This window comes from Marmota flaviventris, chromosome 7 (assembly GCF_047511675.1).
Source record: "Marmota flaviventris isolate mMarFla1 chromosome 7, mMarFla1.hap1, whole genome shotgun sequence".
NCBI classification, from domain to species: domain Eukaryota; kingdom Metazoa; phylum Chordata; class Mammalia; order Rodentia; family Sciuridae; genus Marmota; species Marmota flaviventris.
The window spans coordinates 128,158,265-128,171,154 of NC_092504.1; the positions used below are offsets into that span (position 1 = coordinate 128,158,265).

The window sequence follows — 12,890 nt, forward strand, 5'->3', positions numbered from 1 at the left end:
GTACACACATGCACATATACACTCACACACGCACACACAGGTCAAAAGTTGATTCATTCCTGAGATCCCAGAAATCTTTCTTTTCCCGGTTCCTGGCGGCTCAGGCTTCCTAGTCTGGGTAGTAGTGAGGTTGGGGCGTGGGAGGGGCGGGGAGGGCGAGGCAAAGGAGGCGGGAGCCCGGCGCCGGGTGCCGGTGCGTGCCGCGCCCGCTCCTGCCGGGTGAGTCCGGGCCGGGTTTTGCGCCGTGTCCCCGGGCTGGTCTCACGGCCTCCAGCCGCCGCCGCTGCCGTGTTTACTGAGCTCGCGCGTCCTGATATCACTCCGCTGGCATGGAGGAGGAGGAGGAGGTGGAGGAGCGAGAGGAGGAGGAGGAGGCGGCGGCGGCGGCGAGCAGTTGATCATTGTGATGGTGGCAGGAGCAGCGGCGGCAGCGGCAGCCCAGCCGAGCGTTAGGGGCTGCTCTCCGCGCGGCGTTTTCCAAAGGACTTCACCGATCTACTTTTGCAGTCGCCTCGGACTGTCCATGTGTTTACTTCCCCCAGCCCGAGGATTCGATATCTAGGTTCCTGTGAAATGCAACTGAGCAGCCAAAGTACTTTGAGAACACGGGGCGGCATAAACACCAAAACTTTTTTGTGGAAGGAAAATGCAATAAGCAAGCTTGCCGTTTTCCGATGCGGTGTGGAGTGAGTGTGTGTCGCGCGTGTCCGCACTGGAGGCATATGCTTGTGTGTGTACATGGGGTGTGTTTTTCGGTACGTAGGGAGAAAATGCTTGCCAACTACCGGAAATCTCCTGGAATTTATTAGAAAATAATGGATTATAAAAAGAAGGCAGGCGAGGAGCGGATCTCCCCTTGAGTTGCAACCCGATTTGCTGCTGGCTCAGTTTGTTGTGATTCTTTTTGTTGATAGGTGTCTGATGGTATTCCGATAACACCCCCCTTTTTTTCCCCCTCCAGCTTTACAGTTTAAAAAAAGGAAACAAAAAAACCACCCCAAAATCTCTCCCCCTTTTTTTCGCCCCGTCGGGATCGCTGTTTCCATCCATGTGCTTGCGTCTCCCCCGCGTTCCACTTAAACTATTTTAATCCTTGGACCCAAGGAGGAGGCTGATAGGGGGGTGGATAAAAAAAGTTCTTCCAAAATAGTGTGCCCGGGGAGCAGGATGGGGGATTTCGCAGCCCCCGCTGCTGCCGCGAATGGCAGTAGTATTTGCATCAACAGTAGCCTGAACAGCAGCCTCGGCGGGGCCGGGATCGGTGTGAATAATACTCCCAATAGTACTCCCGCTGCTCCGAGTAGCAATCACCCCGCTGCCGGCGGCTGCGGCGGCGGCGGCGGCTCCGGGGGCCCCGGCGGCAGCTCGGCGGTCGTCCCCAAGCACAGCACGGTGGTCGAGCGGCTCCGCCAGCGCATCGAGGGCTGCCGGCGGCACCACGTCAACTGCGAGAACAGGTACCAGCAGGCTCAGGTGGAGCAGCTGGAGCTGGAGCGCCGGGACACGGTGAGCCTCTATCAGCGGACCTTGGAGCAGAGGGCCAAGAAATCGGGCGCCGGCACCGGCAAGCAGCAGCACCCGAGCAAACCCCAGCAAGATGCGGAGGCTGCCTCGGCGGAGCAGAGGAACCACACGCTGATCATGGTGAGGGCGCACTGGCAGCGGGCTTGGGGTGCGCGTGGGGGGGGGGCGTGAGCTTCTTACTGGGTGTGTGAGGGTCTGTCTGATTTGCACCGTGGGTGAGGTGGGATGAAGCCGAAGGGTTAACGTCAACTTTTCCTAGGGAAAAAGCTGTCGTCGCCGCTACCTGTTAATCTGTCAGGGTTGTCAGATTTGGGGAGGAGGGGGTGGGGGGAGAAGCCAGTCACGACTGCGAGGGGCGGAGGGAGCCTCGAGGAGCGCCGGGTGAGGTGCTGGAAAAGTTTCCTCCTCCCTTTCTTAGATACAGATTTGAAAGAGAGTGAACCCCAGAGTTGAAACCTTGCTCCTCCTCTTTACCGCTCCCCTCCCCATCTCTCGCCGCGCCGCCTAGCCTCCCAGGACCCGTCCCCTTTCGCCCACCCCTCTCTGCACATCCGCCGAGTGTAGGGAGAAATTGATGCTGTCGCAGATTCTGGGCGGGCACAGGGCCCTCAACCCCTTGGGGGAAGGGGTAAGGGAGAGTCTCTCCTCCCGTCTCAAGCTCACCCCCTTTGGGCTGAGAAAGTCTGAGAGTTTTGTGAATGAACTTTGAAGTGGGTGAGAAAAGAGCGAGGCTGGCTACGCGCGCGCTCGCGGGAGCGCGCGCGGATGCGGGACGCGGGTGCGCTGCGCTCGCGGCTGGAGACCCGGGGCTAGCCCGGCAGGTGGAGCAGTCTGGAGGGTCGGGAGGGACTCGGCCCAGCAGGGGCGGGAGGCAAGAGCTACTACGGCCAGGGCTTGCGCCCAGAGTCTCCGCGGCGCCACTTGGCTTGGGGTTCTCTCCGCTCCTCTTCCTAAACTTGCTTGCACCCAGTCTTCTCCGCCTCACCCCCGCCCCGCTCCTCGCCAACTTTCCAGGCCGGCGTAAGGAGCCTGAAGGAGTGGAGGATAGCGGGGAGGTGAAAGAGGCTTAAATGGCTGGGTGGGTGGGTTCGAGGCAGGATGAGCAGCCAATGGCTTAACTTCTAAGGGAGGAAGGGGCAGTTCCCACCCCCTAACCTTGAGGGTGGAATCCTTTCTCTTATCTCCTCTCCCGGGTTCTTTGGCTTTCCTTTGGTGGTGGTGGGGGGGGGAGGCCGGAAGCTTGGGAAAGGTGTCTGCACCCCCTCCCCCACCGCGCTGCCCGGCTCGGGGCCGAGGGTGCGCGGGGTGGCGAGGCGGTGGGAATGCTAGCTGGAGCGCGCCCGCTCCCTGTGCACTCCGCGACTCGATCGGCCGCGCAGATACCGGCGCGGGCGGCCCTGTGTGTGTGCGGTGTGCCAACCGCGCACGTCCGGGGTCTGGGAGTCCTCGGCTCGCTGAGGGTGGTGTCAGTGGCGCCGCGGGCTTTGGCCCGGCGCTCAGTGACAAAGAGCCGGCTTGGGGGAGGGGAAGCTGCGGCGTTCGCTCCCCACCTCCCCCCGCCCCGCACGTGAAGAGGAACAATTTGTTTATCTTGGGCTTCAAGAATCCTGCCCTCCTCCCCGCTCCCGAGGCCGCCCGGCTCCTCCTCTCTCCCCTCCCTCCTGGGCAAGATGCTGCCCGGTCCCGCCGGCAGCGCCTCCCTCCTCCCCCTGCTCCTCCCCTCCCTTCCTCCTCCCCCGGCCCCTCCGGCCCGCCTTCCCCCTCCCTTTTGGAACGCGGTCGTGGGGGAGGGTGCGGGAGGCGCTTTGTCCGCCTCGCGGCCCTGCTCAGCCCAGGGCGGCCGGTGGGGAGGGGTGCTGCGCCCGCGGCCCTGCCCCCTCCGCCGCCCCCGGCCGCCTGCGCGAAGAAGGGGCCGACTCGGTTGGACGAACCACGGTCTCAGAGTCGGGGAGGGAGCTTCTCGCTTTACAAACAGGAAGCCAAAAGCCACTGACACACTGTAGCTTTTCTGATTGTACCCGGAGGCGGGGCGGGACCTGCAGCCTGGGTACCCAACGCGTACCCATTTCTCTTCCAGACCCCGCCCCGCTCCCGCTCTCAGCGGTGGAGACCCACTTTGTGAACCTGAGACTGGGATAGAATTTGAAAGGCATTTAGGATTTCAGCTTTACCCACCCTCGCCCCCTTTTCGTGTGTGTGTGTGTGTGCACCCCCTGCTCACAGATTGTGTAGAAATGGGCGTTTTGCTTGAAATTCCAAAATCCCCGTCCCAGGGAATCATGACCCTAGGTGATGAGGACCGTCGAGGCGCTTACCTCGCCAGCTGGGCGACTCTGGAACAAAAGCCAGTGTCGTCCCCTGTGCTGGGTCGCTTTTGATCGCTGCGAGAGCAGAAGAGTTTGCGACCACAAAGTTTTCGTGTTTGGGTTATGTTCTTACCAATAAGCTTTGGGATGGGTAGGGAGGACTCCGGGTGCGCGCGCCTCGGTTGTAATGCATCCGCAGGTGGAAGTAAGCCCAGCGTCCTGACGTTACCTGGGAGGCGCAAGCCCAAGCCAGAGCTGCCTTTGCAAATGAAAAGATGATGCTTACTTGAATAGATGAAGACATCAGCTGTAAATTTCATAATGAATCTTAGTTCACCAAGGTGACAACAGAGACTTGAAAAATGATTGCCAGAAAATTAAAAAAAAAATTCCCTATCAATTTTTGTGACAATAATTTAGCCTATTGACTATACTTGGCGCCAAGGCACAGAATAGGATCATATTGTAGCTTCCACTGTTTCACATATGCATCTTTCACTGATACCAGTGCGAAGTATGTGTGATGAATGTTATGAAAATAAACAGCCTTAAATCTTAAGCAAAGAGTTGTGTATAAATTCTGTGTACTAAAAAAGGAAAAAGAAAAATTAACATCATCCTCTCTACAAGTTACATTTCCTTTCAAAATAATTAGTTTAAAAATTCACATCAGCCTCTGAAATGAAGACTATTTTAACTTAGCTTATGTGTGAGATAAAATCTGAAAGACAGAAGTTAGGAAGAAAATGTTGATCTTCATTTTCTTGAATTCACTCCTGAATTATAGTTGTGCTTCAGTGAGGTACAGAGCAATTAAATGTAGTTCTCAGATTGGGCTCTCCATTTGGAAAGCCCTTAAGAAAAACTATGATCAACCACAGACAAATAATAATAAGGATGATGATAAAAATAAAGGTGAATAGGATTCTTTTCTATTTTATTGCTATTGTTTATTTTGGGGGGCCAATATGTTGAAAGTACAAAAAAATTGATTAATCCTCTTTCTGCCTGGCTTGGGTTAAGAAGGCAATCTAATGAGGGCTTTATATTTTTGGATTGTTTTGCTGTTTTAGACATTAACAAGCAGGGGCATGTACAACTGACTAGAAAGCAAAAAAGCAGGGTGGGTTAGGGCAAACAGGCATTCTTTGGCTCCAGGCTGTTGTATAGGGTCCTGAGTTTGTCTGGGTTCTCAACAGCACAGCTGATGGAACAGGTGGGACTTCTTAGTTTTGAAATTGCTTAACCTCAGCTAGGAGGTCCTTCTAGACAGAGAGCTGAGCTCCTACCCCAACCCCAATCACTACCACTTTGTTTATAGTGAGGGGCTTTTCCCTCCAAACACTTGTTGATGAGAACTCTTGATTTCATTTATTAAAGAATCCCAGTCACAAAGGTATCTTTTCCTAAAATAATTTTTTTATGGAAATAAATGGAGTTGTTTATTTGCTGTCCTTAGAACTGAGGTTCTGGTTAGGGTTTTTAAAAAATATTTTTTAGTTGTAGATGGACACACTACCTTTATTTATCATTATGTGGTGCTGAATATTGAACCCAGGGCCTCACACATGCTAGGCGAGCGCTCTACCACTGAGCCACAACCTCAGCCCCCCTGGTTAGAGTTTTAAACTAAAGTTCAATTAGCAAAGTTCATTTTCAAGCCCAAAGATAAATTGAATTGACAATGGGTGATCATTCAGGCATATTGAACAGCGCCACAATGAAGTTTTCAAAATTTCAAAATGGTGGTCGTCTTACTCCACATGGATAAGACCCATATTGTTTTCAGGACCTTTTCACTGCACTACCATCATTATAACTTTGGGAGCATGCTTAATTTATAGAGCATTTACAGACTACATAAATCTGTGTGACCTTTGCTCTGAAGAATTTATCAAATAAAGTTCACTTGATTCTAATATATTAATGACTGGGTGTTGGAGACCACTGCACCCCTGCCGAAATGTTCTCATCCATTCCCGAAAGAGATCCAGGCAATGTCAACATATTAGCCCAGTGCTAAACCTTCTTATAAATGAATTGGGTTTGCTATTCCTGATCCTACTGAGGGTGATACTCTGGCTCTGCATCCAGGTTTCTTTGCAGGCTTGTACTATAATCTATTTCTAAATCTTTCCTATGATAACCTTTTCATTGGCTTTTCCTGTTTTGCTGCTGTTGTGGAGGATAGGACATAGCTGTAACTTAACTTCCCATAGCCCAACATAGTGTACTTTAATAAGTTTGTGGGAAACTTTTTAAACTTGGATTTCTCTGTCCTAAACATGTTCTGGTATTTTATTCTCAAGAAGCAATTTTTTTTTTCTTTTTTTCCTTAAGCTCTAATACGTTTAATTCTTTGATTGTGGTATACTTTCTTTTAGTCCTAGGCAGCCAGTGGTCAGAAAGTAGAAGTACAGTCAGTTAATCATTAATCTTAATCTACAAACTGCTCTTCAGGCTGAGTCTTTCCCAGGGAAAGTTGCTGTGTATGTGCTCTTTCTAGACTGACTTTTTAGAGTTATAAAGTCAGACTTTAGAATCTTTTGCAAGTTTTCTGCCACCTAATATGAGAGAAATGAGCAGTTCTTGTATATGGTTCTGGTAACATTCTGTGAAAAGGATAAGGATCTTAGACCTTAAAGTCAAGTTAAAGAAAGTTATTATCTGTAGTCCTCTGTGAGACCAATAGTCAACTAAAAGAGATGTCCTGATGGGGATCATTCATTTGGGTAGGAAGAAATGGAAGCCCCCCCCCATCCTTTGACCCCCCCAAACACACACACTGGTGCTGATGTCATAGAAGGGCTAGGACTCTAGTATAATAAAGCACATTGCACATTACATAGTAATTCTTGGACACAATTGAAGTACTTCTCTTTTATCGAAGGCCACTTGTAGAAATTTATTTGTGATGAGTGTTCTGGGTTTGTTCATTAACAGTCCTGTGCCACACTCTTGAGTTTAGGATGGCTAAATTCTGTCTTTTTCCACATTAACCATCATAGAGAAGTGTAACATCAATCAATCAGACATTGAACTCCTACAAAGAAGAACATATTTAAAACTCACTCTCAAGGTGTTCATAATATCTGCCTCTTAAGTCTCTCAAATACCTTTACATTTTCACTCTGTTCCTCCAGAGCTGATTGTTGAGTTTTAGATCCTGAAGCTGCAGCTGCTGGCTTTGTTTTCCCTCCCCCCTCCTGCTGCCAACCTTTTGGTCTTTCCCCTGGTCCTTAACACTTTCACCAAAGAGTGGGAAGAAGCAATAAGAAGAGGAGAAATTTAATTTTGGTGCTTCTGGCTCTCATAACTAATGAAACAACTGGGTAAGACACTGCTTTGGATTTAGTGTGTATTTGATTTTAGACATTGTTTACCCTTCCTTAGCACAAATAATAGAGAATAGATCGGATTTTTAATTTCATTCATTCAGCCATATTGGTACACAACCCATAGTGCTTCACAGAAGTTAAAGTGTGAAGTCGTGTCCTTGCATCCTGGGCTTTGACAATGTGTATTCTTTGTAGGTTTCATTATTATTCTAGCTAGTTTAAAGGGAATACAGACTTTTTTTTTTCTTTTTTTAAGTCAGCATAGTAATTGGGCTTCAGGCTCTTGCTCATCTATCCTATGATACTTTAAGGAAAATAATAGGCATATAATATGCTCTACATTCCTGCTGTTTCAAACTAATTTGACATAGTTATCTGGAAAAAAAATTAAAAACAACTGATTTATACATGATTGCTGCACTGTTTTAACCCCCCACTCCCAAATTTAATTTTTTATTTAAAAATATAGCTTTTTTTTTTAAACAGACACAGTCCAGAACTCCATTATTTAGGTTCAGGAGTTGGAAATACAGCTTTGGGACAATCAGCTATCAAGAACTGATTAATTCTCTTTTACTTAATTTTTTTAAATTTAAATCTAATAAAGTGTAAAAAAAAATACAAGTTTGGATAAAATCACTCAGAAAATGGAGTTGAGGCTTCACTATTTATCAAATACTTAAATATCATAGGGTTCTACTCAGTAGATAAAAGAGGAGAACACACTTTGTTTTTATTTTATTTTGGTCTAGATGGCTATTCCATCTGATAAACTGTAGAGAGGCTTTTGAGTTCCTTTCTGCAGTTGGGAAAGAAACACAACCATTCCCTTAGGGCCACATACACACATGCAAAGGAAACGGAAATTACTAATATGTCGCAGGTTTTCCTTGTTTGGAGTGTGTGTGTGTGTGTGTGTGTGTGTGTGTGTGTGAGAGAGAGAGAGAGAGAGAGAGAGAGAGAGAGAGACTGTTCTTGTGAGAATTTAATAAAAATCTCAAAAGGCTTGCAATGTTTGCTCTGACAGAGGAGAGTGATTCCTTAAGAACAATTTAGGCACTTCCTTTTAGTTATATAGAACCTCTCATTGGCTGGAAATGACCTTATGTTGAAGTAGAATCTTTTAAAATACTAATAACTAACATTCATCCCCTTTAGCATTGGCTTCACAACTGCAGAAAACTTCAATGACACATTTGATTCTTAACTAGCAACTTTCAGAATTTCCCTTTTAACCCCTGAGGTCCTCATCCTGCTGGGTAGAATCAGGTTGTGTCAAGTTTCACATTTACGGATGCTGCAACCCTCCATTGCATCAGCATTAACTTCTGCTTGGGAAGAGATTAGGATACCAGGATGTGTGTCCCCTTCCCTCTCCTAGCATCTTTCTCCACCTCCAGGACGTTTGTCTGCACAGGGGCTTCCTTCCTGGTCAAGGGAAAAGGCAGAAGAGCACCGAATGCATTTGTGTAGGTTCAACCTGCCTTGTGCCTGTGACTCAAAAGGATCGCAGGGCTTCACATCCTTTATTGTCTCAGTGGTGGGTTATTTTCTGTCTTTGTTAGATGCTGAAAGTAGCTCAGTGAATGAGAGTGAATCTAAAGGGTTGGTTCCCCAGTAAAGAGTTTTAAGGAGCTAACAGTAAGGGAGAAGCAAACGGAGATGGGCAGTTTGGAGGCATTGCTGTAATGGATGGCAGGGGAGATGGGTACAGGAGAGAGGATTGGTTTTGCCCATTTGTGGTAAACCATGTCCTGCTGTTTTGAGAGTTTACAGAAGAAGACTATGCTTTTAGTAGTCTATCCTGGACCTGCAGACCTCAGTGAAACTTGGATGTGAATTTTCAAGAGCTAATTGCTATATTATTTGTATAAAAAAATTGGGAAAAAATTCATGTTCCTAAGAACATGAATTTATTTATTCTCTTAAATGATTACTACTGCCATCTGAATGGAATTACTATGAAATTCCTTTAATTCAGTGATTCACAACTGGGAGAGATTTTGCCCCATCCCCCAACCAACAGGAACATTTGACATTTTTCTTTGTCGCAAACTTATGGGTGTCACAGATATTTAATGGGTAGAAGCCAGGGATGCTGCTAAATGTCCTATAAGGTACCCACAACAAAGCACCATCTGATCGCAAATGTCAGTACTATTGCTGCTGAGAAATGCTGGTTGATAGAGGGAGCATCCCTAGAAAATTGAAAATATGGCAGAGCTTGGATTTGCACAATATGGCTTTACTCACGTTCTGAAAACATTCTTACTGCTTCAGGAGTGCAGTGAGGCAGCACTACTATGGGAGGTAGAGAGTCCTTAGTAGATAACTGTGCTGCTTTTTAGTTCTGTCTTGCTGGCCTAGGTAGGACCTTTTGCCTTTTACTTTATGAATATCAGCTCTGTCCCCTTCCCTGTCAGAAGGTGAACAGTTGTTCTTCTTTTCATCTCTGGAACAAATGTTAGGAACACACGAGTTAGTACTGTAAGAGTCTGCTGCACAAATGTTAGCTATATACATATATTTTTTTTTAAATTTATTTTTTGGTACTGGGCACTTATTGTTTTCATTAACATATCTAACAAAACCACAAAAACCATTTTAGGGGGCACTTTATCACCAGCTACATCCTCAGCCCTTTTTATTTTTCATTTTAAGACAGGGTCTTTCTAAGTTGTTCAGGGTCTTACTGAGTTGCTGAGGCTGGCCTTGAGCTTGCAACCCTTCTGCCTCAGTCACCTGAGTCAGCTACCTGAGTGGCTGGGATTATAGACATGGGCCATTGCACTTGGCTTGTTAAAATTACTTTCATTTCACTTTGTTGTTACTTCCCATCCAAATGCAGACTAAAAGTTGAGTGATTTGAGGCTTATTTTGCTCATACCTGAGCCAAGGTCTAAGGAATCTGCAGGGGGCAACAGTTGCTTCTGGGGCTGTATTCTAGCTACTTGGGGATTCAGTGGTGAAGGGGGCATCCTGATTCTCACTGGATGACAGCAGGGCACAGTTGCACATTGCAGATTAACTTCCTGAAATGGTATTTGTGGTTTTGTCAGACATGTTAATGGAAACAATTAATAAACTAACATTTAGGAAAAGCCTAAGGGTGCTAAATGGTTTGCATCTTCTTGCAAGCATTGCTTTCTGTAACAAAATTACAGAATTTATTTCAAGGGAGGAAATTAGGTGCCATGGTGGGGAATAAGATTGAGGTATGTTTACTAAAAGTGAGGCGAGTTATCTCCCCCGCCCCCTTAGCTCTTTCTCTCCTTTCCTCCCTCTTCTTTCTACCTTCCCTCCTTCCCTCCTTCCCTCCCTCCTTCCCTCCCCTCCCCTGCCCTCCCCTGGTAACACCTGCTCATGTCTTGACATTAGCTGTTAGAAAAATTACACCAGGAGGACTGCATTTAGGAAGGAGCAAGCAGGAGCATTGGGAGGGGGGACCTACCTGGGGGTGTTTAGTCTGACCGAGGGGGTGATAGGATTGCTTCCTTAAAATATATGAAGGGCTGCCGCGTGTGAAGAAAGGATTAGATGTGCTCTTCATGGCCTCAAGGGGATAAATTTAGGATCAGAGGTTGGTGGTTATTAGGAGCCAGGTTTCAGTATAATATATATTTTAAAAACCAATTTTATGAAAATTAAAGCTGCTCAAAGATGGAATGGGCTATCTCTGTGAGTGGCAGTGTCCCAGCGATAGCTGTTCAATTGGCTGGGATGTTGGAGAAGGAGAAAGATAGGGACTTTGTTTCTTTATTCATTTTTTCATCTTTATGACTCCAAAAGAACCTACCTGAACATAGGAGGCACTCTAAGTATCTGTTGAGTCAATTACTAAGTGAAAGTAAACAAAATAAGAAGTGACTTAATTCCTTCCCTCACGATGTTCCCCTTCTTAGAAGTTACTGTGGGTTAGGGTCTTGTTCTCCTGACCATCTTCTGTTTACATGTATTTTATATATTGCACATAACTGCACATTAGTTTTTTCTATAGAAATTGAATCATGTATATTGTTTTAAGATATATTTCCCCCCCAATTAATGTATTTTATTTATTTATTTATGTCTGGTGCTGGAGATCAAAAAGTCCTTGAGCAGACATTCTACTGCTGAGCTGAATCTCCTGCCCTCCATTTTATATATTTTAGATATTTGCCCCAATTGGAACATATAGATTCTTTTCTATTTTCTTTTTTGTACTGGGGATTGAACCCAGGGGTATTTAACCACTGTGCCACATCTCCTGCCCTTTTAATTTTGAGACAAGGTTACACTAAGTTGCTTAGGGTTTCACTGAATTGCTGAGGCTAGCCTCCAACTTGTGCTCCTTCTGCCTCAGCCTCTGGAGCTACTGGGATTACAGGGATGTGCCACCACACCCAGCTAGATTTTTACTCATTCTTTTTAACAGCCCACTTAGCACTGCATACTGTGAAAGTTCTGTAATTAATTGCATGATCCCCTATTGATAAACACTCTGTTAGCCTCCCCTTTTTTGTTACTTCAGTGTTGCAACATCCTTATCCATACATCTCTTGAACATACATGCCAATTTCTGCAGTGCAGATGTAGGGTTCTTTCTATATATTTAATATGTATAAACAGAAAGAGGATGGCACAAATGTATCTTAATCTAATATGGTTAAATATGGCACCTGACCCTTATCACAGCCTATTTTAGGGCAGATGATAATTGTATCTCCTTAAAAATGTGGCTTTAAAAAAAGTATCAACTTAGTAACTACCTTAGTCTTTGCACAGAACTTTTAGAGGCTGTGTATCTAGCCAGTAACATGGTATAGAAATGATGGTCCTTCTTTTCAGCTGGACCTAAAGAGGAGGCTGAAGTAGAAGGCTGATTAACAGCTGCTGCTCACTCTGTCAAAGTGGGGAACTCACCTCCTTGCATAAGTTTGTAGGTCTCTGTTCCTGTCCTGAGCGTGGTGTTTCACAGGCCTGATTGTGTGGCTTTATTATTCGTAAGATGCGCTTCAACTCACGATGCAATACCTGGGGGTGTCCATGGGTGCATAGTTGAGTGGTCCTACAGGTCTCGGGTCTTGAAGTTGCCACTTCCTACAGGTTAAATTACCCTGACTAATCCAGTCATCTGTGAAACATGGTAATAATAACTTGCTGACCAGGCCAACTGTAGAAAATGCATCCAAATGGACTTGCCTGACAGTGGCCTTACAGCGTTTGTTTAGACAGTGAGAAGTCCTAGCAGTGTCGATTATTTGCAGGTGTTGAAGTGGGCCCATGAGGGCCCATCCTCAGAGTTCCTGTTATTTGATTTCCTCTGGCATCGCAGCTTCCTTGGGTGGAGACACACAAGTCTGTATTTTTACAGTAGCTGGAGCAGTCTGGCTCCAGCATCCAGTTCTTGGTTACTACATTAATCTGCCCTCTCTTGACTGCAGTGGTCTTTCTTGGAAAGGTCACCTGAGTGTCTCAATTTTCTAAACAGCCACGTTCTCCCAAGGAATAGTCCTCACCTGCTCAGCTTGTCTTTGGGGCATTAGGTCAGTCTGAACAGGAGCCCAAAGTAAGGTACATGGTTGTTATGGTTTGGATGGGAGGTGTCCCCCAAAAAGCTCACGTGTTGGGCCATGCAAGAAGGTCCAGAGGAGAGGTGATTGGGTTGTGAGTGCCTTAACTCAATCAGCGAATTAATCCCGCTGATGGGATTAACTGAGTGATAATTGAAGGCAGGTGGGCT

General features: G+C 46.5%; 1 protein-coding gene across 2 annotated transcripts in view; it reads left to right on the forward strand.

The window, feature by feature from the left end:
• The first annotated feature begins 211 nt into the window (after window positions 1-211).
• Maml3 (mastermind like transcriptional coactivator 3) overlaps window positions 212-12,890 on the forward strand; it is a 398,437-nt gene continuing 385,758 nt past the window's right edge. For both annotated transcript variants that reach the window (XM_027926572.3, XM_071614656.1), the window contains exon 1: window positions 212-1,644. In XM_027926572.3, the coding sequence (XP_027782373.2) occupies window positions 1,168-1,644 (477 nt within the window). In that variant the 5' untranslated portion in view covers window positions 212-1,167. The remainder of the gene's footprint in view (window positions 1,645-12,890) is intronic.